This window comes from Scyliorhinus torazame, chromosome 16, assembly GCF_047496885.1.
Source record: "Scyliorhinus torazame isolate Kashiwa2021f chromosome 16, sScyTor2.1, whole genome shotgun sequence".
Lineage (NCBI taxonomy): Eukaryota > Metazoa > Chordata > Chondrichthyes > Carcharhiniformes > Scyliorhinidae > Scyliorhinus > Scyliorhinus torazame.
In genome coordinates, this window is record NC_092722.1 from 133,841,523 (window position 1) to 133,863,805 (window position 22,283).

Genomic DNA, 22,283 nt, shown 5'->3' on the forward strand with positions numbered 1-22,283 from the left:
AAAATTGGACTTGGTTTGAATTAAAAGACATTAAATTAAGACATTGAACTCTGCTCACAATAAATTCAACAGAAAGTAGAATACATTTCAAATCATTTAGACTAGAGGATCATATATGTATTCATCAAGGCAAGGCCAATATCACTCAATTGCAATTAAACTAATTTATTTTTTAACATGTTTCACTCAAAAATAAATATAGCTTCATATGCGTAGTCTAATCTTGTTTAAAAATATAAATCTCATTCCTAACATTTCCAGACATATGCCCATGGACATTGTTCGCAAAAGTTCCTGGAATATATCTGGATAAAACCTAGTTAACTTTCTCCAGTTGTCTGCTGGCTATATGCTCTGTATGTTTTCTCTCACCCAGTCACATATGGAAAGATGTGCTTCAGAAACAACTTTACCTGAGTAATCTCTCTGTGGAACAGTAGGTGGCGCATGTTTTGTGAATCTGAAAATATTAAAAGAAAAATGGATGCCGCTATATTCAAGACAAAATATCTGGGAGTGTGGAACTTCAAACTGTTAGTGGTTTCACCATGCACAGAGATTAACTAGAGCTAAGGCCTACTTCAAGTTAGTGCATGCATGTTAGAAGTATAATGGTGCTTTGTTCACTCTCAAAAGTGTATGCCACCGATATTAGTTCTTCGAAAAGCACCTGATAAAGTAAATAGAAAAAACATTTTGGATTAGAGTAACAGTTTATTGAATTATATATATATCTACTTCCTTGCAAATCTCTGGTATGCCCTTTGAGAGAATTTGGGGTAGATTTAAATTTCAGACAAGGAACAGGCAGACAAAAGTAGTTACCATTTCTTGCTGAATGGAGGCCTAATACATTTTCAGGGTTCTGTCTATTTACTATGACACTGGAGGGCTGCAGCTCACCGACTCCTGACTAACACAATGTCAGATAGCCCAGAGGCTTAACCTGATCAGCCACATAGATACTGTGGCCACAACAGCAGGTCAGAAAGATTTCTGCTGTGAGCAATTCAACTTCTGACTCCCCCAAGGCCTGTCCACCGTCAGATGGGTAGAAAGAAAGAAGGGAGCTAGGTTGGTCCAGGAAAAGGGGACGGTGCGGGGTTAATGAGGAGTGGGAAGCCCAGGATGTCAGCAGTAATATGGAACCTGAAAGGCACATTGTCATGTGAGAGTAGCTTTAAGAAATGGATGTTTAAGCAATGTACCTTTAAGAAATGGAGCTGATCATATTACTGAAGTGATGTCAGAGGGTGGTGGGAGCTGAGCTCACTTCTGCTTTTGGTTTCAGTTTGAGAAGGCAGCTGGGAGTGTCTGTGTGTTTTGCTGTGAGCTGCAGGAAGAAACACAGAGCTGGTCTGTTGATATCTGCAAATCCAAAGACTATAAATATATTGAATGTAACCTCATGTCTGTTTTTGAAGGTTTGAAGTCTTTTGGATGTTTAAAGTAACAGTTTGAAGGATTATTTAGTGTTGTAGTCTTTTGGGGTTATCTTTGAAGTAATGGATGTTAGAATATTCAATGTTTGTTTTTAAAAGGTTAACTTGAGTTCATAGAATAAACATTGTTTTGTTTTAAAAACCATTTGTCCATAATTGCTGTATCACACCTGGAGAGTACGCTGTGTGCTTCCCACACCACAATCTATTTAAAGTTGTGGGTCGGTTGAACTCCATGAAACATTTTGGGGTTCTGTAAACCCGGACCCATAACAATTGGGGGCTCGAGGGGGATAAACGTCTATCTATTCGATTGGCTTAGTGCACTTAAAGACAGTGAAGGGTGAGCATATTGTGGTTGCTTTTCAGGTGTGGTATTTTAGTTTAAGTGGGGAGTGTGTTGTGGACAATGGCTCTTTCAGAGGCTCAGAAGTTTTTGGGGGTGGAGATGGTCACGCGCAGTACCTTACGGACAGAGACTTAAAGCAGACTGTTAGATTTGGCAAAAACATTGCAGTTAACATTACCTGACAAAATGCGAAAAGGTGAGCTAATTATGGCGGTGGTTAAGCATTTAAAGTTGCCTGAGATAGAGTTTGACTCATTGGAAATGGCAAAAATTCAATTGCAAATTAAACAAATGTAACATGAAAAAGAATTAAAGCAGCTTGAATACGAAAGAGAGAGAGAGGAAAAATAAAGAGAGAGAGAGGAAAAGGAAAAGGAGAGAAGAAAAAATGAGAAAAGAAAGAATAGCCGTAGTAGAACAAAAAGAAACAGAAAGGGAGATACAGATCAGGGAAAAAGATAAAGAAAGAGAGTTTGAACTTCAGAAAATGGTCCTGAAACATGACAGTCAGTTAAAATTGGCAGATGTAAAGGGAAACGTACAGTTCGATGATAGTGATGAGGATATGAGAAAGAGCATCATAGTCGAAGGCTTGGTGGGAATCTATTTAAATATGTCCAAGCATTGCCAAGGTTTGATGAGAAGGAGGTAGAAGCCATTTTTTATTTCATTTGAGAAGGTAGCTAAACAAATGAAATGCCCTCAGGACATGTGGGTATTACTGATTCAAACAAGGCTGGTAGGTGGGGCTAGTGAAGTGTTTGCATCACAATCAGAGGAGGTATCTGGGACGTATAAGGAGGTGAAAAAAATCCATCTTAGGTGCATATGAACTAGTGCCTGAAGCCTGCAGACAAAGGTTTAGAAATCTAAGGAAAGAATTTGGTCAAACATACATGGAGTTTGAAAGGCTCAAACAGAGTAATTTTGACAGGTGGATAAGGGCTTTGAAAATAGATCAGATGTCTGAAGCTTTCAGAGAAATTATACTTTTGGAGGAGTTTAAAAATTCAATTCCTGATGTCGTGAGAACTCCTGTGGAAGAGCAGAGGGTTAAAACTGTGAGGTTAGCAGCAGAAATGGCAGATGATTATGAATTAGTTCATAAATCAGAGCTTGGTTTCTGACATCAGTTTCAGCCTGTGAGGGATAGAAACTGGGGACATGAGAAATACTCAAGTGGTAAAAGTAAAGGTGATCTGATGGGAGATAATAAAGAAAGTGTACCTCAGATTAAAAAATAAATCCAGGAGTGTGGAAAAGAAATGAAAAGTTTCAAATGTTTTCACTGTAATAAACTAGGCCATGTAAAGTCACAGTGTTGGTGGTTGAAGAAAAGCACTGGGAAGGCTGATGTGGTAAAACAGGATAAGACAGTGGGGTTTGTTAAAGTGGTAAAGGAAAGCCCAAGTGAAGCGAAGGAGGTGCAAAAGATTGTGCAGTCTGATCAAGAGGTGATTGATGAGAAGGTGCCAGATGTCTTTAAAGAATTTACTTGTGTGGGTAACATTTACTCATGTGTATCAGGAGGAGCAGGTAAAGAAGTCACAATTTTAAGAGATACAGGAGCTAGTCAATCTTTAATGGTAAGAGATGAGGAATTATGTAGTTTGGGAAGGATGTTGCCAGAAAAGGTGGTAATATGTGGAATTCAGGGTGAGAGGAGTAGCTTTCCATTATATAAGGTAACGTTGGAAAGTCCAGTGAAGAGTGGTGAAGTGGTAGTAGGAGTAATAGGGAAACTATCTTGTCCAGGAATACAGTTTATCTTGGGTAATGATATAGCTGGATCGAAGTGGGAGTGATGCCTACTGTGGTTGATAAGCCAATGGAAAATCAGACAACTGAAGTGTTGAAGGACGAATATCCTGGGATTTTTCCGGATTGTGTAGTAACAAGGTCTCAAAGTCACAGGTTAAAACAAGAGGAGAAATCAAAGAGTGAAGATGAAGTTGAAGTGCAATTATCAAAAGCGATTTTTGATCAGATGGTTGAAAAAAACAAGAACAGGTGGAGGATGAGGCGGATATTTTTGTTCAGGAAAATTGGCAGAGTTACAACAGAAAGATGCAGAAATAAAACGGATATATCAGAAAGCATATACGGAAGAGAAATCTGAGAGTGTACCAGAGTGTTATTACCGTAAAAGTGATGTCTTGATGAGAAAATGGAGACCTGTACATATGCAGGCAGATGAAAAGTGGGCTGAAGTTCATCAAGTAGTATTGCCGGTAGGGTATAGAAAGGAGGTGTTGCGAGTTGCACATGAGGTACCAGTGGGAGGTCATTTACGGATAAGGAAAACTCAAGCTAAAATCCAGAAACATTTTTATTGGCCTGGACTACATAAAGATGTAGTTACATTTTGTCAATCATGTCACACATGTCAAGTGATGGGCAAACCTCAAGCAGTGATAAAACCAGCGCCCTTAATACCCATTCCAGCATTTGAGGAACCTTTTACAAGGGTCCTAATTGATTGTGCAGGACCGCTACCTAAAACAAAAAGTGGAAATCAATATCTTTTGATGATAATGGATTTGTCTACTAGGCTTCCAGAGGCCATTCCAGTATGTAATATTACAGCTAAAAAGATTGTGGAGGAATTATTTCAATTCTTTAGTAGATATGGACTACCCACAGAAATTCAATCGGATCAAGGATCAAATTTTACCTCAAAGTTATTCAAAGAAGTTATGGATAGTTTGGGAATAAAACAATTTAAATCAACTGCGTACTATCCAGAATCGCAGGGAGCGTTAGAAAGGTGGCATCAGACATTAAAGAAAATGTTGAGGGCTTATTGTCAAGATTATCCAGAGGATTGGGATAAAGGAATTCCATTTGTACTGTTTGCAATTAGGGATGCACCTAATGAGTCAACCAAATTTAGTCCTTTTGAACTAATCTTTGGTCATGAGGTAAGAGGACCACTTAACTTGATTAAGGAAAAATTGGTGGGTGAGAAATCGGAAGTTACACTATTGGATTACGTGTCAAATTTTAGGGAACGATTAAATAGAGCAGGTGAATTGGCTAGACAACATTTGAAAGTTGCACAAAATGTGATGTCCGCGGGTAGCGGACAAGAAATCCAAATTTTGTAGTTTTGTAGTTTTGCCAGTGGGGATAAAGTTTTAGTGTTGTTACCAGTGGTAGGTGAACCTTTAAAAGCTAGGTTTTGTGGACCTTATCAAATTGAAAGGAAATTAAGTGATGTGAATTATGTGGTAAAAACACCAGATAGAAGGAAGACTCACTGAGTGTGTCATGTGAATATGCTTAAAAGGTACTTTGAAAGGGAAGGAGAGAAAAAGGAGGAGGTTTTAATGATTCTAACTCAAAGTGACGAACCAAATCCAGATGACTGTGAATTTGACATACCTCAAATTAAATTGGAAAATGAGGATGTTCTTAAAAATTGGGATATATTGTTGAGTTACCTTCCAGAGGAAAAACAAACAGACCTGAAAGAGTTATTGATATCACATGGGCAAGTTTGTGGAGATACATTGGGAAGTACTAAAATGGCTATACATGATGTAGATGTGGGAAATGCTGTTCCAATCAAACAACATCCATATAGACTTAACCCTTTAAAATTGGCACAGGTTAACAAAGAGATTGAGAGCATGCTTAAAAATGGCATAATTGAAGTGGGTTGCAGCCAATGGATCTCACCCATAGTGATGGTAACTAAACCAGACGGTACCCAACGGTTGTGTATGGACTATAGAAAGATGAATGCAGTTACAAGAATGGACTCTTATCCTATCCCACGTTTGGAGGATTGCATTGAGAAAGTGGGACAATCCGCTTTTATTTCCAAATTGGATTTACTTAAAGGTTACTGGCAGGAAACTTTATCCAAAAGGGCAAAGGAGATTTCAGCTTTTGTGACTCCAGATGGTATATTCCAATTCAAAGGTATGCCATTTGGCATGAAAAACGCCCCAGCCAGATTTCAACGGTTAACTAATACATTTGTTTCAGGATTACCCAATTGTGCGGTATACATCGACGATCTGGTAGTTTTCAGCCAGACATGGAAAGAACATTTAAAACATCTTATGGAGTTATTCGATTGACTTCAGGAAGTGGGTTTGGTGATAAACCTAGCCAAAAGTGAATTTGCAAAAGCCTCAGTCACTTTCCTTGGCCATACAATCGGACAGGGTCGATTGGTCCCACGGGATGTGAAAACAAAAATTATTGGGGAGTTTCCGATACCCTCGACACGACGGCTCGACACGACGGGAAATAATTCGATTTTGTGGCATGAGTGGATTTGATCGAACATTTGTGCAAGAGTTTTGTAGCGTGATTACTCCACTGACGGACTTGTTGAAGAAACGTAGAACAAAATTTCAATGGACAGTGGAGTTTCAACATGCATTTGACTGCCTGAAAGCTGTGGTAACCGATGCTCCTGTATTGGAGAATTGCAAGGGAGTCCCTGATCAGATTGAACTGAAGTATCTAACTTTAAAGAGAAATGCCGAGGCGTAGAGGAATGGATGGATCGTGCGGACGCCTTCTTGTCCAAAGAGACTGTTAATTGAGAAGGATTTCGGTTGGAGGAAGAAGAACAAAAAAAAGTGGACTATATTATTATACCTGTTTGCGTGTGTTGTTTTTTTGGAACCGGTAAAGTGTTTTACTGTGTGCGTTTCTTACTTGATGGTGCAAAGGTGAAAAATGAAACCATCTTGAAGTTGATGGTTTATTTTTGTTTTCTTGGGGGGGAGGCGTCATGTGAGAGTAGCTTTAAGAAATGGATGTTTAAGCAATGTACCTTTAAGAAATGGAGCTGATCATATTACTGAAGTGATGTCAGAGGGTGGGGGGAGCTGAGCTCACTTCTGCTTTTGGTTTCAGTTTGAGAAGGCAGCTGGGAGTGTCTGTGTGTTTTGCTGTGAGCTGCAGGAAGAAACACAGAGCTGGTCTGTTGATGTCTGCAAATCCAAAGACTATAAATATATTGAATGTAACCTCATGTCTGTTTTTGAAGGTTTGAAATCTTTTGGATGTTTAAAGGAACAGTTTGAAGGATTATTTAGTGTTGTAGTCTTTTGGGGTTATCTTTGAAGTAATGGGTGTTAGGATATTCAATGTTTGTTTTAAAAAGGTTAACTTGAGTTCATAGAATAAACATTGTTTTGTTTTAAAAACCATTTGTCCATAATTGCTGTATCACACCTGGAGAGTACGCCGTGTGCTTCCCACACCACAATCTATCAAAAGTTGTGGGTCGGTTGAACTCCAGGAAACTTTGCGGTTCTGTCAACCCGGACCCATAACAACATGGTTTGACTAACACAAGAAAAATCATTTTGTTTGGACATTTTTGGGTCTCTTCCACTTCATTCTCTGGTTCAACTGGGCAGATTGTGCAATGTACATAATCTGTCCAGCTGTCCCTCTAAATTGGATCAGATTGTTTTTCCACTGTTTTCCTACAGTAATATGGCTCTAGGATACAAGCATATGGACCACCTAATGGAAGGTTTCCGTTAGTATGCCACATTACTTCACAACCAATAGAATATGTAGTCACCTTTACAAGATAAGAATATATGGCAGCCAATCTACACATATGGTCCTGCAAAGAGCAAGGAGATAAATGACCAATTAAACTGTTTTAGTGATGTTGGCTGAGGGATAATTAATGGCAAGGGCACTGGGAGAATTCCTTTGCTCTTATCATGAAGCGTGGGATGTTTTACCCCCACCTGGGATGTTTAAAATGTCATCCAAAAGACAGGGCCACCAGCATTGCTGGAGTCCCTCAGTACTGCATTGGAGGTCAGTCGAGATTGTGCTGAAGTCTCTGGAGTGGGGTTTAATTGTCTCAACGGCAAGAGTGATACCATTGAGCCATCTTAAAATATACAAAATAACCTTATTGGCAATAACTTGCTAGATACAGGTGCATTAGTAAATGTGGTTAATTTATTTTTGCAAAGTTGATATCCTTATTATTATGTTATGCTGCAAACTATTAGGCCCACGTGTCTCATTGTAAAAGTTTCCTAGACTAATCTAAATAATGTAAACATTTAGCATTCAACAGTTTAAAACACTATTCCTTAACACATGATGCAGCATTGTCCATTCAACAATGAGCCAGAAAAACTGGCTATCACATACCCAAAAGGAAGTGAATGATTGCTGTTTACCAACATGTTCCTCTTCAATTAACAAATTATTGGTAGCTAGATTAAATTAACCTGTTTCATTGTAATAGAGACCTCAAATATTAAACTGGAACAGAATATCCCCATTACCTGTCTGTGCACCCATAACACCTACTATGGCAATGAAATATTTTTAGTCAATTTTTAATAAAGGTTCAGCTGTTGTATTAACTTTCAATATAACAGCACTGTTAGCTTCACCAGGTTAGTTTTTCTTTTCTAATTGTACAAAGGAATGATCACTTGTGAGAGATAAATGGAGCTAGAAATTTGGAACAATTAAATCATGAGTGATCTCATGAATTCCAGAAAAAGGTTTGGGAAGTCAGTGGGTTTTAGGATTCTTTTCACTTAAAGTATTAGGACAGCTTCACAAAACCAACACTTTGCAGAGAGACTGTCCAAATGCACCACATTTCCTTGAATAACAGCTTGCCTTTTTCAGAACTAACTATAAAGCAATGCATCTCATTTGATTTTCTCTTTATGTAAGTGCCCAAATTTCCAGCTTTTTCTGTTTATATTAAGATTTCCCAGTGCAGTTCTTCAGTTTTATCTTATCTTTTAAAAAACAGTGGCACTGACCCTCCATTCTTAAATAGCAGGGCTTGCAAATACCTCATCAAACGTTACAATTTCACTTTAGGTTCTTGGCATACATCAGAGCTCCGAATCATAAATTCAAATCTGAACACCAGCCTGTATATGGACTCACCAGTTTTGGTTACGTCCTGGAATGGAGAACTATGAACCAGCAAAGCACTCCACCTCAGAGAGGAAAAAGTAGTTAAAGGGTCTCTTCCCTTGAAATTCAGGTGTAGTTCACCAATGAGGAAGTGGCAATATGGATACACGTATGCTTCATATGGTACCCAGCTGGAGGCCAAAGTATCTCAGCAGGAAGTAATGCTGAGGAGCTAAAACCAAAGTACATAAATAGCTCTTATTTCTATCTTAACTGTAAAACTTGCCTTTATACTTGTTTCTGACCCTAAAACATCAAAATATGTATCGTTTTGATATTTTTTGTTCATTTTAATAAAGTGCAATCAAAACTCATACTCAAGGAAATATGATACTTTGCTATATTTGGATGGAATATTGCATAAATCTTTCTTTTGCTCCCAAATTTACAACTCAATGCCATTTTGAATGTATGGAAATAAAAAATTATAGGCCCCAAAATATTTAACTGTTGTGATTATTCCATATTCTACAATATGCATTAGTATCAGTAAAGTTAAAGGCAAACAAGCAGATTAAATATTGCCTGTTATATATGCTGGTTTAAAAAAAGGTCCTTGGATATATGAACATACAAGTTCAATAGCATGCTGCAGAGAAAAAAAAACAGACTTTCTTTGTTCATTCATACCGATCCCAAGTACTTTTCCCAGTTTTACGCATCATGGCCACTTGTTCATTTTGGAACCTGTGAGTTAGAGGAAAGGCTGACAGCTTAGCAAATGAAGATGTTATTAGCAAAAATAGGAGTACATTTCCCACAAAATAATCAGGCTGTCGTTTTGTTAGATTTGGGGAAGATTCAGAAAATCACCTGTTCTCACCAAATCTCCTGTTGGAAGCATTAGACCATAAGACATAGTAGTAGAATTAGGCCACTTGGCCCATCGAGTCTGCTCCGCCTTTTAATCATGGCTGATATTTTTCTCATCCGCATTCTCCTGCCTTCACCCCATAACCCCTGATCCCCTTATTAATCAAGAACCTATCTCTGTCCGAAAGACATTCAGTGATTTGGCCTCCACAGCCTTCTGCAGCAAAGTGTTCCACAGATTCACCACCCTCTGGCTGAAGAAATTCCTTCTCATTTGTTCTCAAGCATTGTCCCTTTAGTCTGAGATTGTGTCCTCTGGTTCAAGTTTTTCCTACAAGTGGAAATATCCTCTCCACGTCCACTCTATCCAGGCCTCGCAGTATCCTGTAAGTTTCAATAAGATCCCCCCCTCAGCCTTCTAAACGCCAACGAGTACCGACCCAGAGTGCTCAACCATTCCACATACGACAAGTACTTCACTCCAGGGATCATTCTTGTGAACCTTCTCTGGACCCTTTCCAAGGCCAGCACATCCTTCCTTAGATACGGGGCCCCAAACTGCTCACAATACTCCAAATGGCGTCTGACCAGAGCCTTATACAGCCTCAGAAGTACATCGCTGGTCTTGTATTCTAGTCCTCTCGACATGAATTCTTAATATTTAGTTAACTTCCCTTAAACATTCAGCAAGAAATGGAAATATGTTGCACGTAATCATTTTAAGGAACAAGAAATGCAATGCAATTCTCAAATTAATCAGATTGGAACAAACAAAATTTTTGGGTGAAAGCTACATAAGATTCATACAATACAAAAAGGATGAAAAGATTAGGGCTGGGAGGTCAAAGGTCACATTTTCATCTTTCAAAATGATGTTGCTCACTGCGAGGTTAGATTTCCCAATCAGAGTAAGAAAGTGGGGCTGGAGAAAAATGATGATAAATAGGTTACATTATGATGGTTTAGTTATCGAGAAATAAAAGCCCTTTGATACTTGTAAATCCAAGACAGCGATGATCAGTTATTGTATCCAAGCTTTGTATGTCCATGATAAAAAAAATTACAAATTTCCAACAAACCTGCCAACACCAGAAAAAGCAATCAGATTTGTAATTAACATTCATTTACAACAATTTCAATTCCTGAAGGACAGAATGCAACTCCATAATTCTCGTTGTCAAAATTTCTGTATTTGTAAGTCAGCCTGACATATGTGAAAGTGTTTCAGGTTAGTTTATGCAGTGCATAGCTATGCCATAAATGACTAAGCAAGTTCCAGGCTCAATACACAATTTATGTGACATAGGTATCAGTGCTCATCGAGTAGGAAAATAAAACAAAAACACAGCCAAGTTTTTCCGTCCTTATTGTTATCCTTATGAAGGGGGAGTTGTGGGCAGCACGGTGGCGCAAGTGGTTAGCACGGTTGCCTCACGGTGCCGAGGTCCCAGGTTCGATCCCGGCTCTAGGCCACTGTCCGTGTGGAGTTGCACATTCTCCCCATGTTTCCGTGGGTTTCGCCCCCACCACCCAGAAGACGTGCAGGATAGGTGGATTGGCCATGGTAAATTGCCCCTTAATTGGAAAAAATGAATTGGATACTCTAAATTTATAAAAACAAAATGAAGGGGCAGTTGTGCAGATGTTGGACGACAGTAGGAATTGGTCTGACCGTGATACCTGCCAAGACTGAGCAGGATGCGATATTCACCATCAAGACTCATGCACCTGCAACTGTTGCCCAGATGTATCATTTCTATACACAGGACAGAAGGAAAAAAGACAGAGATCTGTTATTCAAAGTATTTCCCACCCCGTTTCTGGTGGGGGGTATTTCAGCCCTGGGTGAAAGCTGCCAAATGAAGCCTGCAGGAGCAGTTAACTACACTACAAGTGAGGCGAGAATGAACTCAAAACACCGTCTCAACCGGCCTGAATTGGTGAAAAGCACAATGATAGCGGGCCTTCGAACCAGTCCAGTCTTCTCAGAAAGGCTTTGAAGAGGCTGTAAGTATCTGCCTCCCATCCACCTCTAAACATCTTGGGCTGGATTCTCTGCACCCCGATGGCGAAATCGTGGCCAGCGCCGGGGAGGAAAATCCATTTTGGTACACTAAATCAGGACCGGCGCCGTTTCCCCAAGTACGGGTACGCCGCGCCGTGTATCGCCTACCTGCGGCCACTGCTGGAGACCCGCCCCGCCATTCTCCAACTCCGACCTGCCGAAGTCCCGACGGCGTGGATCTAATGTGGTCCTGACGGTCGGAGGTGGGCCGATCGGAGGTCAGGGGGGCCTGATATGGCACTGGACTAATATTGGGTGGGCGGTCTGGGTTGGGTGCAAGGCCGATCTGGGGCACTATTTGGAGGGTCCAGCTCCGCGGTCTGAGTCCGCCATGGAACACGGCGCGGCGGCTGGAGCAAAAGCTGCTAGTTTCACGCCGGGTACCTGCTAGCCCCCTGAAGGGCTATGAATATGTGCCCCTTTCACACCAGTTTTTCTGTCATGAAAGACCACAGTTTTTACGACGGCGTGGGGACATCGTCCCAAAACTGGAGAATCCAGCCCCCTATCAACAAAAGGAACGAGGATCAGTCAGGCTGGACATATCGTCTGCTGTGCAGTCTTGGGAGAACAGCCAGAAAGTTTCACGGTCAGCAACCATCACCACTGCTGCAGTCGTCTCTGCACTCCAGCTGCCATCATGATTCTTGTCCTAATTCTGGACAGAAGCCAATTCCAAGGGGGAATCCTGCACGAGGGGCAGAGGCAGAACGTGTTAATAACTGGAACCCGTAAATATGATTGGACTTGGGGAAAAATGGGTGAAGCCTATTTCGAGTGCATTTTGCATCACTTGGTTTCGTCAGAGAAAGGGAGAGAAAAGGGACCTTGAAAAAGGATTGCATCTGTTCCATAAACTGTAACAATAATAAAACAAAACAGTATTTATGTAATCCAAAAAAACCATAAACATAGTAGGAGTTATCTGTAATTCCTTTGAGAATTTAAGAATATTTTAGCTGTTGAAAAAAAAAGTTATTTTTCAAAAGCTTTTCCATGGAACTAACTATGTATAAAATATGTGAATGAAGCAGATATACAATACCTTATAAACACCTGATGCATATTCCTCCTTAACTAAACAGTCACTTTCAAATAATATATAAATGTGGCAAACTATAGATAAATAAATAATAACATTCTGATGGATAATGCATAACTACAATTTGGAAATATCTGGCAGCTTAGAGAACACATTCTAAGGTACTTAACAGGACAATAATTAGTCAAAGATATATATTGAATCAAAGGAGATATAAGGATAGGTACCCAAAATCAAATCTATAAGGTAGGTTTATGGAGCTCTTTAAGGTGAGAAGGGTTGAGATGTGAAGAGGTTTAGGGAGGGGATTCCAGTGCTTAGATCTTGGCTATCTGAAGGCACTAGTGACATGGTGAAGGAAGTCAATGCCATAAGGGCCAGAGTTGGAGGAACACACGCTATAGCAAAGTGATAAAGTGACAGTAATTTGGAATTTTACATTCTAAATCTGTTTTCTTAATCATGAAGGTCATAATTTCTAATGAATTTAGAACTAATTTGGTATTTAACAGGGATGAAAGTATTTAAAAAATAAATAAATTTAGAGTACCCAATTCATTTTTTCCAATTAAGGGACAATTTAGCGTGGCCAATCCACCTACCCTGCACATCTTTGGGTTGTGGGGGTGAAACCCACGCAAACACGGGGAGAATGTGCAAACTCCACACGGACAGTGACCCAGAGCTGGGATCGAACCTGGGACCTCGGCGTCGTGAGGCAGCAGGGCTAACACACTGCGCCACCGTGCTGCCCGGGATGAATGTATTTGACAGACAGAGATGGCATGTGCCCCTTCTGAAGAGCAGTCGATTGTTGTCCGATTGAATACATTCAAAGTGATTAGTAATGGGGAGAAACTCCAGATTTATACAGAGAAAGGTAAGTGAAATAATGAAAGTTGTGCTGCATATATTTTTGGAGGGAAAATAAACATTTTTACGCTATAGTTATTTCATGATCATATTGAAGACCAATGGCTGATATCCAATCAGCAATTAGATTTGAGCCAAAATTCAAACTTACTTTTTAAACCTGCTCATAAATCCACCGTCATTCTTTTGGATATCATGAACAATCTTTTGAATTTGCCTGTGAATAAGAAATGCAAGAAATTAAACTTTATAATAGAATTTTGTAACCATACAGTGCAGAAGGGAGCCATATAGTCCTAGATTAGCATTCGAATATGAACACTGAGGCAGCTTTGTGAAAGGAAAAAAAAAGAGAACGTATGAATTAGGAGCAGGAGCAGGTCACTTAGCTCCTTGAGCCTGCTCCGCTACTCAATAAGATCATGGCTGATTTGATTGTAACCTCAAGCCTACATTCCCGCATGGCCCCCATAATCATTCACCCTCTTGTTAATCAAGAACCTATCTACGTCAGCCTTAAAAATATTCAAAGACTCTGGGCTCAATCCAACGATCTAGTAGCGCCCACTTGGGATGCAACGAGGCCGTTAGGTCTCGTGAGTGGACAGTCACGAGATTTGCAGCGTCGGGACACCTTGCGAGATCTGGGCGGGATCCAGATTTGCATAGATAAATGAGCTTTTAGCCTCACTTATATATGTCTGCGCTGGAGTCTCCCAAAGCCCGTGATCAAACGCCCGGGAGGCCTAGCAGTGGCACCATTTAGCACTGGTCCACACAAACCAGGCGTAACAGCACCTGGGCAGGTCTCCCAGGCCATCAGAGGCTTCTGGGGAGGGTGGTACCCTGGCACTCCCACTTCCACCCTGGCACTTTGGCACTGCCAGTCTGGCGCCTTGGCACTGCCACTCAGGCACCTTGGTGGTGTCAAGTGGGCACCGTGGCTGCGCCAGGGTGTCACCCTTGGGTGCCCTTGTGGCAGTGCCAAGGTGCCAGGGTGGAAGTACGATAATGCCCATTTGGCAGGTTCGCACTGCCAGGGATCGGGCCCAGGCGTGCCCTGCCCTTATGAGGGGTGGGTCGAGGACCACCTAGCAGGTACGTTGGGGTATTGGGGAGGGTCCAGAGATTGGGGAGGTTAGGGCGGCATTTACAAATGGCGCCTCAATGCAGGAAATTAAGGTAAGTGTGGCCTTGGTGGGGTGATCCACACCAAGGCAGTAAACAAGAGTTTTGATCCTCACTAAGGCCATAAAAAAAGAGTCCTGTTTGATAGCAAGGTTATTCTCGGCTCTGCAGGTGCCAAGAATCACCCCACTAAAGATACCCAATCGGGACTCTATTTCCACTGCGTTCTGATAAAGAGAGCTCCAAATAATCACAACTCTCTGAGAGAAAGAAATTCTTCTCATCTCCATCCCCTTGTTTTTAAATTGATTCTCCCACAGGAGGAAACATCAGGGGCGCGATTCTCCGACCCCCCCCCCACCGGGTCGGAGAATCGCCGGGGGCCGGCGTGAATCCCGCCCCCGCCGTGTCGCGAATTCTCCGCCACCGGAGATTTGGCGGGGGTGGGAATCGCGCCGCGCCGGTCGGCGGGAATCCCCGGCGATTCTCCGGTCCGCGATGGGTCGAAGTCCCGCTGCTGTCAACCCACGCCAGCCGGCGTGGATTGAACCACCTTTGGGACGGCGGGACACGGCGGCGCGGGCGGGCTCCGGGGTCCTGGGGGGGGCGCGGGGCGATCAGGCCCCAGAGGGTGCCCCCACGGTGGCCTGGCCCGCGATTGGGGCCCACCGATCCGCGGGCGGGCCTGTGCCGTGGGGGCACTCTTTTCCTTCCGCCTTCGCCATGGTCTCTACCATGGCGGAGGTGGAAGAGACCTCCTCCACTGCGCATGCGCGGGGGTGCCGTGAACGGCCGCTGACGCTCCCGCGCATGCGCCACCCGGCAAAGTCAGTTTCCTGCCAGCTGGCGGGGCGGAAATCAGTTTGGCGTGGGCCTAGCCCCTCAAGGTGAGGGCTCGGCCGCTCAAGATGTGGAGACTTCCGCACCTTTGGGGCGGCACGATGCCGGACTGATTCGCGCCGTTTTTGGCGCCGGTCGGCGGACATCGCGCCGGTATCGGAGAATCCCGCCCCTGCTCCACATTCACCCTGGCAAGACTCTTCAGTAACTTAATGCTCTTGAAAGTGTAGCAGCTGATGATACTGATCAACTCAGTACAAAGCCAAACTGCCCAAAAGGCCTCAGGATTTAGTTAATCCAAGCTATCTGACCTCAGCTCGGATGCTACAATTTGAAGCAATGCACCAAATTGCGGGTCAGAAAAAGGAGGAACCGTGGTTCCTGTTCCTCATCAATACCAAATGGCATGTTTTGGAAACTATGACTTTTGGGAAAGGACAGGGGTGGGATTCTCGAATAATGGGGCTATTTCCCAATGCCGGCGTGAAAAGCGGCGACAACCACTTCGGCATCAACGGCCCCGAAAGTGAGGAATTCTCCCCTTCCTAGGGGGCTAGGTTGGCACTGGTGTGGTCCCCGCAGCTCCAGTCAGCGCGGAACGGCCGGCGCGAGTTCGCGTATGCGCGGAACAGCCGGCGTATTTCCGCGTATACGCGTGGAACGGCCAGCGTATTTCCGCGCATGTGCGGGGCTTCCCTTCTCCCCGCCGGCCCCCGGGCAATATGGCGGAGCCCTACAGGAGCCCGGCGCGGAGTAAAATAGGCCCCCATGGAACCAGCCCGCCAGCCGATCGGTAGGCCCCGATCATGGGCCAGGCCACCGTGGGGGCCCCACCCTGGGGTCGGATCTCCCTGTCACCCCCTCCAGGATGGCCCCCGCAGACTCACCTTCCAGGTCCAGCGCCGGCGGGTCTCGGCCAAACTCGTCGGCCACTCGGCCCATCGGGGCCCGGAGAATCGGCGGGGGGGGGGGGGGGGGGGGGCGCGCTGTCAACGGCCCCCGACCGGCGTGGTGGGAATCTGCGCCGGAGAATGGGGAATCCCGTGGGGATTCTCCGACCCGGCGCCGGGAGGAGAATCCTGGCCCAGATTCTGTTGTCCTCCAGGCCTTTGATTAAAGAATATGGGTGGGATTCTCTGACCCCCCGGCGGGGGTTGGGGGGGATGCGTGCCGGGGAGGAGAGGGGGGGTTGGGGAGGGTGCGTGTGGGGGAGGAGAGGGGGAGGGCGTTGTGGAGGATGCGTGCCGGAGAAGAGGGGGTGGTCTGGGGAGGGTGCGTGCCGGGGAGGAGGGGGGGGGGGGGTTGGGGAGGGTGCGTGCCGCAGAAGAGGGGGGTGCCGGGGAGGGCGAGTGTTGGAGAGGGTGCGTGCCGGGGGGGCTGGGCAGGCCGAGTGATGGAGAGGGCACATGAATGAAAATCGGTTATTGTCACAAGTAGGCTTCAATGAAGTTACTGTGAAAAGCCCCTAGTCGCCACATTCCGGCGCCTGTTTGGGGAGGCTGGTACGGGAATCGAAACGTGCTGCTGGCCTGCCTTGGTCTGCTTTCAAAGCCAGCGATTTAGCCCAGTGTGCTAAACCAGCCCCAGTAAACATGCCAGAGAGGAGACGGGGGCTTTGGGTTGGGGAGGGTGCGTGCCGGGGAGGAAGGGGAGGGTGCGTGCCGGGGAGGAGAGGGGGTTGCCGGGGAGGGCGAGTCATCGAGAGGGTGCGTACCGGGGAGGAGGCGGGGGGGGGGGGATGCGTTGGGGAGGGTGCGTGCCGGGGAGGAGGGGGGGGGGGTTGGGGAGGGTGTATGCCGGGGAGGAGAGGGGTGGGGTTGGGGAGGGTGCGGGAGGGTGCGGGAGGGTGCGTTCCGGGGAGGAGTGGGGTGGGGTTGGGGAGGGTGTGTGCCGGGGAGGAGAGGGGGGAGTTGGGGAGGGTGCCTGCGGGGGAGGCGAGGGGGTGGGGTTGGGGAGGGTGCGTGCCGGGGAGGAGAGGGGGAGGGCATTGGGGACGGAGGCGTGCCGGGGAGGAGAGGGTGGTTTAGGGAAGGGTGCGTGCTGGGGAGGAGGGGGGGGGGGGTTGGGGAGGGTGCGTGCCGGGGAGGAGGGGGGGTTGGGGAGGGTGCGTGCCGCAGATAAGAGGGGGGTGCCGGGGAGGGCGAGTGTTGGAGAGGGTGCATGCCATGGAGGAGAGGGGGGGTTGGGGAGGGTGCGTGCCAGGGAGGGGGAGTGCTGGAGAGGGTGCATGCCATGGAGGAGAGGGGGGGTTGGGGAGGGTGCGTGCCAGGGAGGGCGAGTGATGGAGAGGGTGCATGCCATGGAGGAGAGGGGGGGGTTGCGGAGGGTGCATGCTGGGGAGGAGGGGGGGGGGGTTGGGGAGGGTGCATTCCGGGGAGGAGGGGGGGTTGGGGAGGGTGCGTGCCGCAGATAAGAGGGGGGTGCCGGGGAGGGCGAGTGTTGGAGAGGGTGCATGCCATGGAGGAGAGGGGGGGTTGGGGAGGGTGCGTGCCAGGGAGGGGGAGTGCTGGAGAGGGTGCATGCCATGGAGGAGAGGGGGGGTTGGGGAGGGTGCGTGCCAGGGAGGGCGAGTGATGGAGAGGGTGCATGCCATGGAGGAGAGGGGGGTGGTTGGGGAGGGTGCATGCTGGGGAGGAGGGGGGGGGTTGGGGAGGGTGCATTCCGGGGAGGAGGGGGGGGGGGTTGGGGAGGGTGTGTGCCGGGAAGGGCGAGTGATGGAGAGGGTGCATGCCATGGAGGAGAGGGGGGGGTTTGGGGGGGGTGCGTGCCGGGGAGGAGGGGGGGGATTGGGGAGGGTGCATGCCGAGGAGGAAGGGGGGGGGGTTGGGGAGGGTGCCTGCCGGGGAGGGGGAGGGTGGGGTTGGGGAGGGTGCGTGCCGGGGAGGAGGGGGGGCGGTTGGGGAGGGTGTGTGCCGGGGAGGGCGAGTGATGGAGAGGGTGCGTGCCGAGGAGGGGGGGGGGGGGGGTTGGGGAGGGCACATGCCGGGGAGGAGGGGGGGGTTTGGGGAGGGTGGATGCCGAGGAGGAGGGGGGGGGGAGTGGGGGTTGGGGAGGGTGCATGCCGGGGAGGGGGGTGGGGGTTGGGGAGGGTGCGTGCTGGAGAGGAGGGGGGGGGGGGCGGATTGGGGAGGGTGTTTGCGGGGGAGGAGAGGGGGAGGGCGTTGGGGAGGATGTGTGCCGGGGAGGAGGGGGTGGTTTGGGGAGGGTGCGTGCCGGGGAGGAGAGGGGGTTGGGGAGGGTGCGTGCTGCAGAAGAGAGGGGGGTGCCGGGGAGGGCGAGTGTTGGAGAGGGTGCATGCCATGGAGGAGAGGGGGGGTTGGGGAGGGTGCATGCCAGGGAGGGCGAGTGATGGAGAGGGTGCATGCCATGGAGGAGAGGGGGGGGGTTGGGGAGGGTGCATGCCAGGGAGGGCGAGTGATGGAGAGGGTGCATGCCATGGAGGAGAGGGGGGGGGGTTGAGGAGGGTGCGTGCTGGGGAGGAGGGGGGGGGTTGGGGAGGGTGCATGCCGGGGAGGAGAGGGGGGGATTGGGGAGGGTGCTTGCGGGGAGGAGAGGGGGAGGGCGTTGGGGAGGATGTGTGCCGGGGAGGAGGGGGGGTGGTTTGGGGAGGGTGCGTGCCGGGGAGGAGGGGGGGGGGGTTGGGGAGGGTGTGTGCCGGGGAGGGCGAGTGATGGAGAGGGTTCATGCCATGGAGGAGAGGGGGGGGTTTGGGGAGGGTGCGTGCCGGGGAGGAGGGGGGGTTTGGGGAGGGTGGATGCTGAGGAGGAGGGGGGGGGGAGTGGGGGTTGGGGAGGGTGCATGCCGGGGAGGGGGGGGGTTTGGGGAGGGTGCGTGCCGGGGAGGAGGGGGGGGGGCGGATTGGGGAGGGTGCTTGCGGGGGAGGAGAGGGGGAGGGCGTTGGGGAGGATGTGTGCCGGGGAGGAGGGGGTGGTTTGGGGAGGGTGCGTGCCGGGGAGGAGAGGGGGTTGGGGAGGGTGTGTGCCGCAGAAGAGAGGGGGGTGCCGGGGAGGGCGAGTGTTGGAGAGGGTGCATGCCATGGAGGAGAGGGGGGGTTGGGGAGGGTGCATGCCAGGGAGGGCGAGTGATGGAGAGGGTGCATGCCATGGAGGAGAGGGGGGGGGTGGTTGGGGAGGGTGCGTGCCAGGGAGGGCGAGTGATGGAGAGGGTGCATGCCATGGAGGAGGGAGGGGGGGGTTGGGGAGGGTGCGTGCTGGGGAGGAGGGGGGGGGGTTGGGGAGGGTGCATGCCGGGGAGGAGGGGGGGGGGGGGGTTGGGGAGGGTGTGTGCCGGGGAGGGCGAGTGATGGAGAGGGTGCATGCCATGGAGGAGAGGGGGGGGTTTGGGGAGGGTGCGTGCCGGGGAGGAGGGGGGGGTTTGGGGAGGGTGGATGCCGAGGAGGAGGGGGGGGGGGAGTGGGGGTTGGGGAGGGTGCATGCCGGGGAGGGGGGGGGGGGTTGGGGAGGGTGCGTGCCGGGGAGGAGGGGGGGCGGTTGGGGAGGGTGCATGCTGGAGAAGGGGGGGGGGGGTCGGGGTGTGTGCGTGCCGAGGAGGAGGGGGGGGGGGGGGTTGGGGAGGGTACGTGCTGGAGAAGGGGGGTGGGGGGGCTGGGGTGTGTGCGTGCCGAGGAGGAGGGGGGGTGTTGGGGAGGGTACGTGCCGGGGAGGGGAGGTGGTGTCTGCCTGGCCATGTGCCAGCTTCCAACAGTCGCAACCATGCAGCCCATTGCACCTGGCTGCGGGGAGGGGGGGGGGGGGGGGGGGGTATGGTTAATGGTGACATGTCGTCTATCCCCCCACCCCCACCCCCTGCAGGCCGTTACGTTTGGTCATCACCCAGCGATGTTGGCCGCCATGGCGGGAGTCACACTTCTACATGTTGCCCTGGGGAGCTGGAGCAGGAGGTGCCAGGGAGGCGGCGGAGGCCTCCGCAGAGGAGCAAGCCACAGGGAGGCAGGTGGCAGCTGCCCAGGCTGGAGGCCCGCCCGCATGACAGGACGAGGAGGAGGAGGAGTAGGTGGTGGTTGTGCCACGGCGACGGAGATGCCCGATGAGGCCCCGTGTGTATCGGCCCCGCTCGTCGTACCAGGACCTCACGGACTGGGCATACAGGAGGAGACACCGGATCAGCCGGGAAACCGTGGCACACATCTGCCACCTGATGGTACATCTGGCACCGTTGGCACTGGGGGAGGGCACCCTCTCCCCGTGGCCGTCAATGTTATGGTGGCCCTGAACTTCTATGCCATGGGGTCATTCCAGGTGCCGAGTGGGGACCTGTCTGGCATCTCGCAGGCATCGGCGCACCGGTGCATCCGTGCAGTGACAGACGCCCTATATGCCATTGTGGACCACTACATCCAGTTTCCTGTGGACCAGGCCAGCCAGGATACCCGGGCAGCGGGCTTCGCTGCCGTGGCCAGGATGCCCATGGTCCAGGGGCGATCGATGTGATGCACGTCGCCGTGCGGCTACCTGCGGATAACAGGGCCGTGTTCACGAATAGGAAGGGGACCTACTCCATGAATGTGCAGGTGGTCTGTGACCACCGCATGAGGATCCTGCACGTCTGCGCCCGGTACCCGGGCAGTATACATGACACATTCGTATTGGCAAAATCTTTCATCCCCACCATGTTCGAGGCACGCCCCCCCCCGGCTGAGCGGCTGGTTGCTGGGCGACAGGGGTTACCCGTTGCGGTCGTAGCTGATGACGCCTATACGGAGGCCACAGACTGACGCGGAGAACCACTACAAAGATGCCCATGCAGCGACCAGGGGTGTGATAGAAAGGTGCTTTGGGCAGCTGAAGATGCGCTTCAGGTGCCTGGACCGGTCTGGAGGGTCGGCCACATCGTTGTGGTCTGCTGCGTCCTGCACAACATAGCCCAGCAGGGGGGGCGATGTGCTGCAGGCAGAGGGGGGGGGGAAGGGGAGGAACAGCAAAACGAGGCGCAGACCTCCCCAGATAGGGAGGATGGGGGCAATTGTCAGGACAGACAGGATAGACATGGACGGGAGGTTGCCCACCATTACCAGCTGTGCCAGCAGGCATGGGACAGGCTGATAGCCGCCCGGTTCATGGACTAGGGGGGCGTGGGAATCGTCGGGTATGGGCACAGACTGCACACCACGGCACCAGCCTACCACCCTCACCCCACCCACCCAACACCAACCACCCTTACCCCACCCACCCAACACAAATCACCCTCACCCCACCCACCCAACACCAACCACCCTTACCCCACCCACCCAACACCAACCACCCGCACTCCACCCGCATGCACACCACCCCTCCATTGCACATACGCCTGCGGCACAATGGGCCGGGCTCACACGGTCGCTGGTGGAAGCGTGTCTATTGCAGGCCATGGAGGATGATGAGCTCTGGGCTCTACATCGTTGGACAATATCTGACCCATGGCCACAGTACCACCCTCCACCCGGACCGTCCCTGCATACGGCCGTGACACTGCAGCGCATGATCCCGTCGTCTGCCCGGGGGGATGGCGAGGGAGACTTGGGGGGAGGGGGGCACCTGAGGTCGACGTTCTATCACCCTTCACACACCCACTGGCGCTCACCTCACACCACATCCCCGCATGCATCGGACAGAGCACAAAGGCAGCTTCTGTAGGTGTGAAAGTGATTTTAATAACAAACAGTTCTCATACACGTGCCCTAGCCCCAGAATTAATCTGTGCCCTGCACCCGTGCCAACTTACTCAGTGTCTAATTTTTTGGTCTTAACTACGTCTAGGTGGTTCCCCAGATGGTCCAGCAGAACTGGAGGT

At 49.4% G+C, this 22,283-nt stretch overlaps 1 protein-coding gene across 8 annotated transcripts in view; it reads right to left on the reverse strand.

The window, feature by feature from the left end:
* blnk (B cell linker) overlaps nt 1-22,283 on the reverse strand; it is a 393,983-nt gene that overhangs the window by 120,826 nt on the left and 250,874 nt on the right. For 5 of the 8 annotated variants that reach the window (XM_072479109.1, XM_072479107.1, XM_072479110.1 and 2 more), the window contains 3 exons: nt 13,678-13,743; nt 9,364-9,420; nt 414-460 (listed from right to left, as the gene is read on the reverse strand). In XM_072479109.1, coding sequence (XP_072335210.1) covers nt 414-460; nt 9,364-9,420; nt 13,678-13,743 — 170 coding nt within the window. The remainder of the gene's footprint in view (nt 1-413; nt 461-9,363; nt 9,421-13,677; nt 13,744-22,283) is intronic. The other 3 variants (XM_072479108.1, XM_072479114.1, XM_072479113.1) reach the window with 1 other exon arrangement.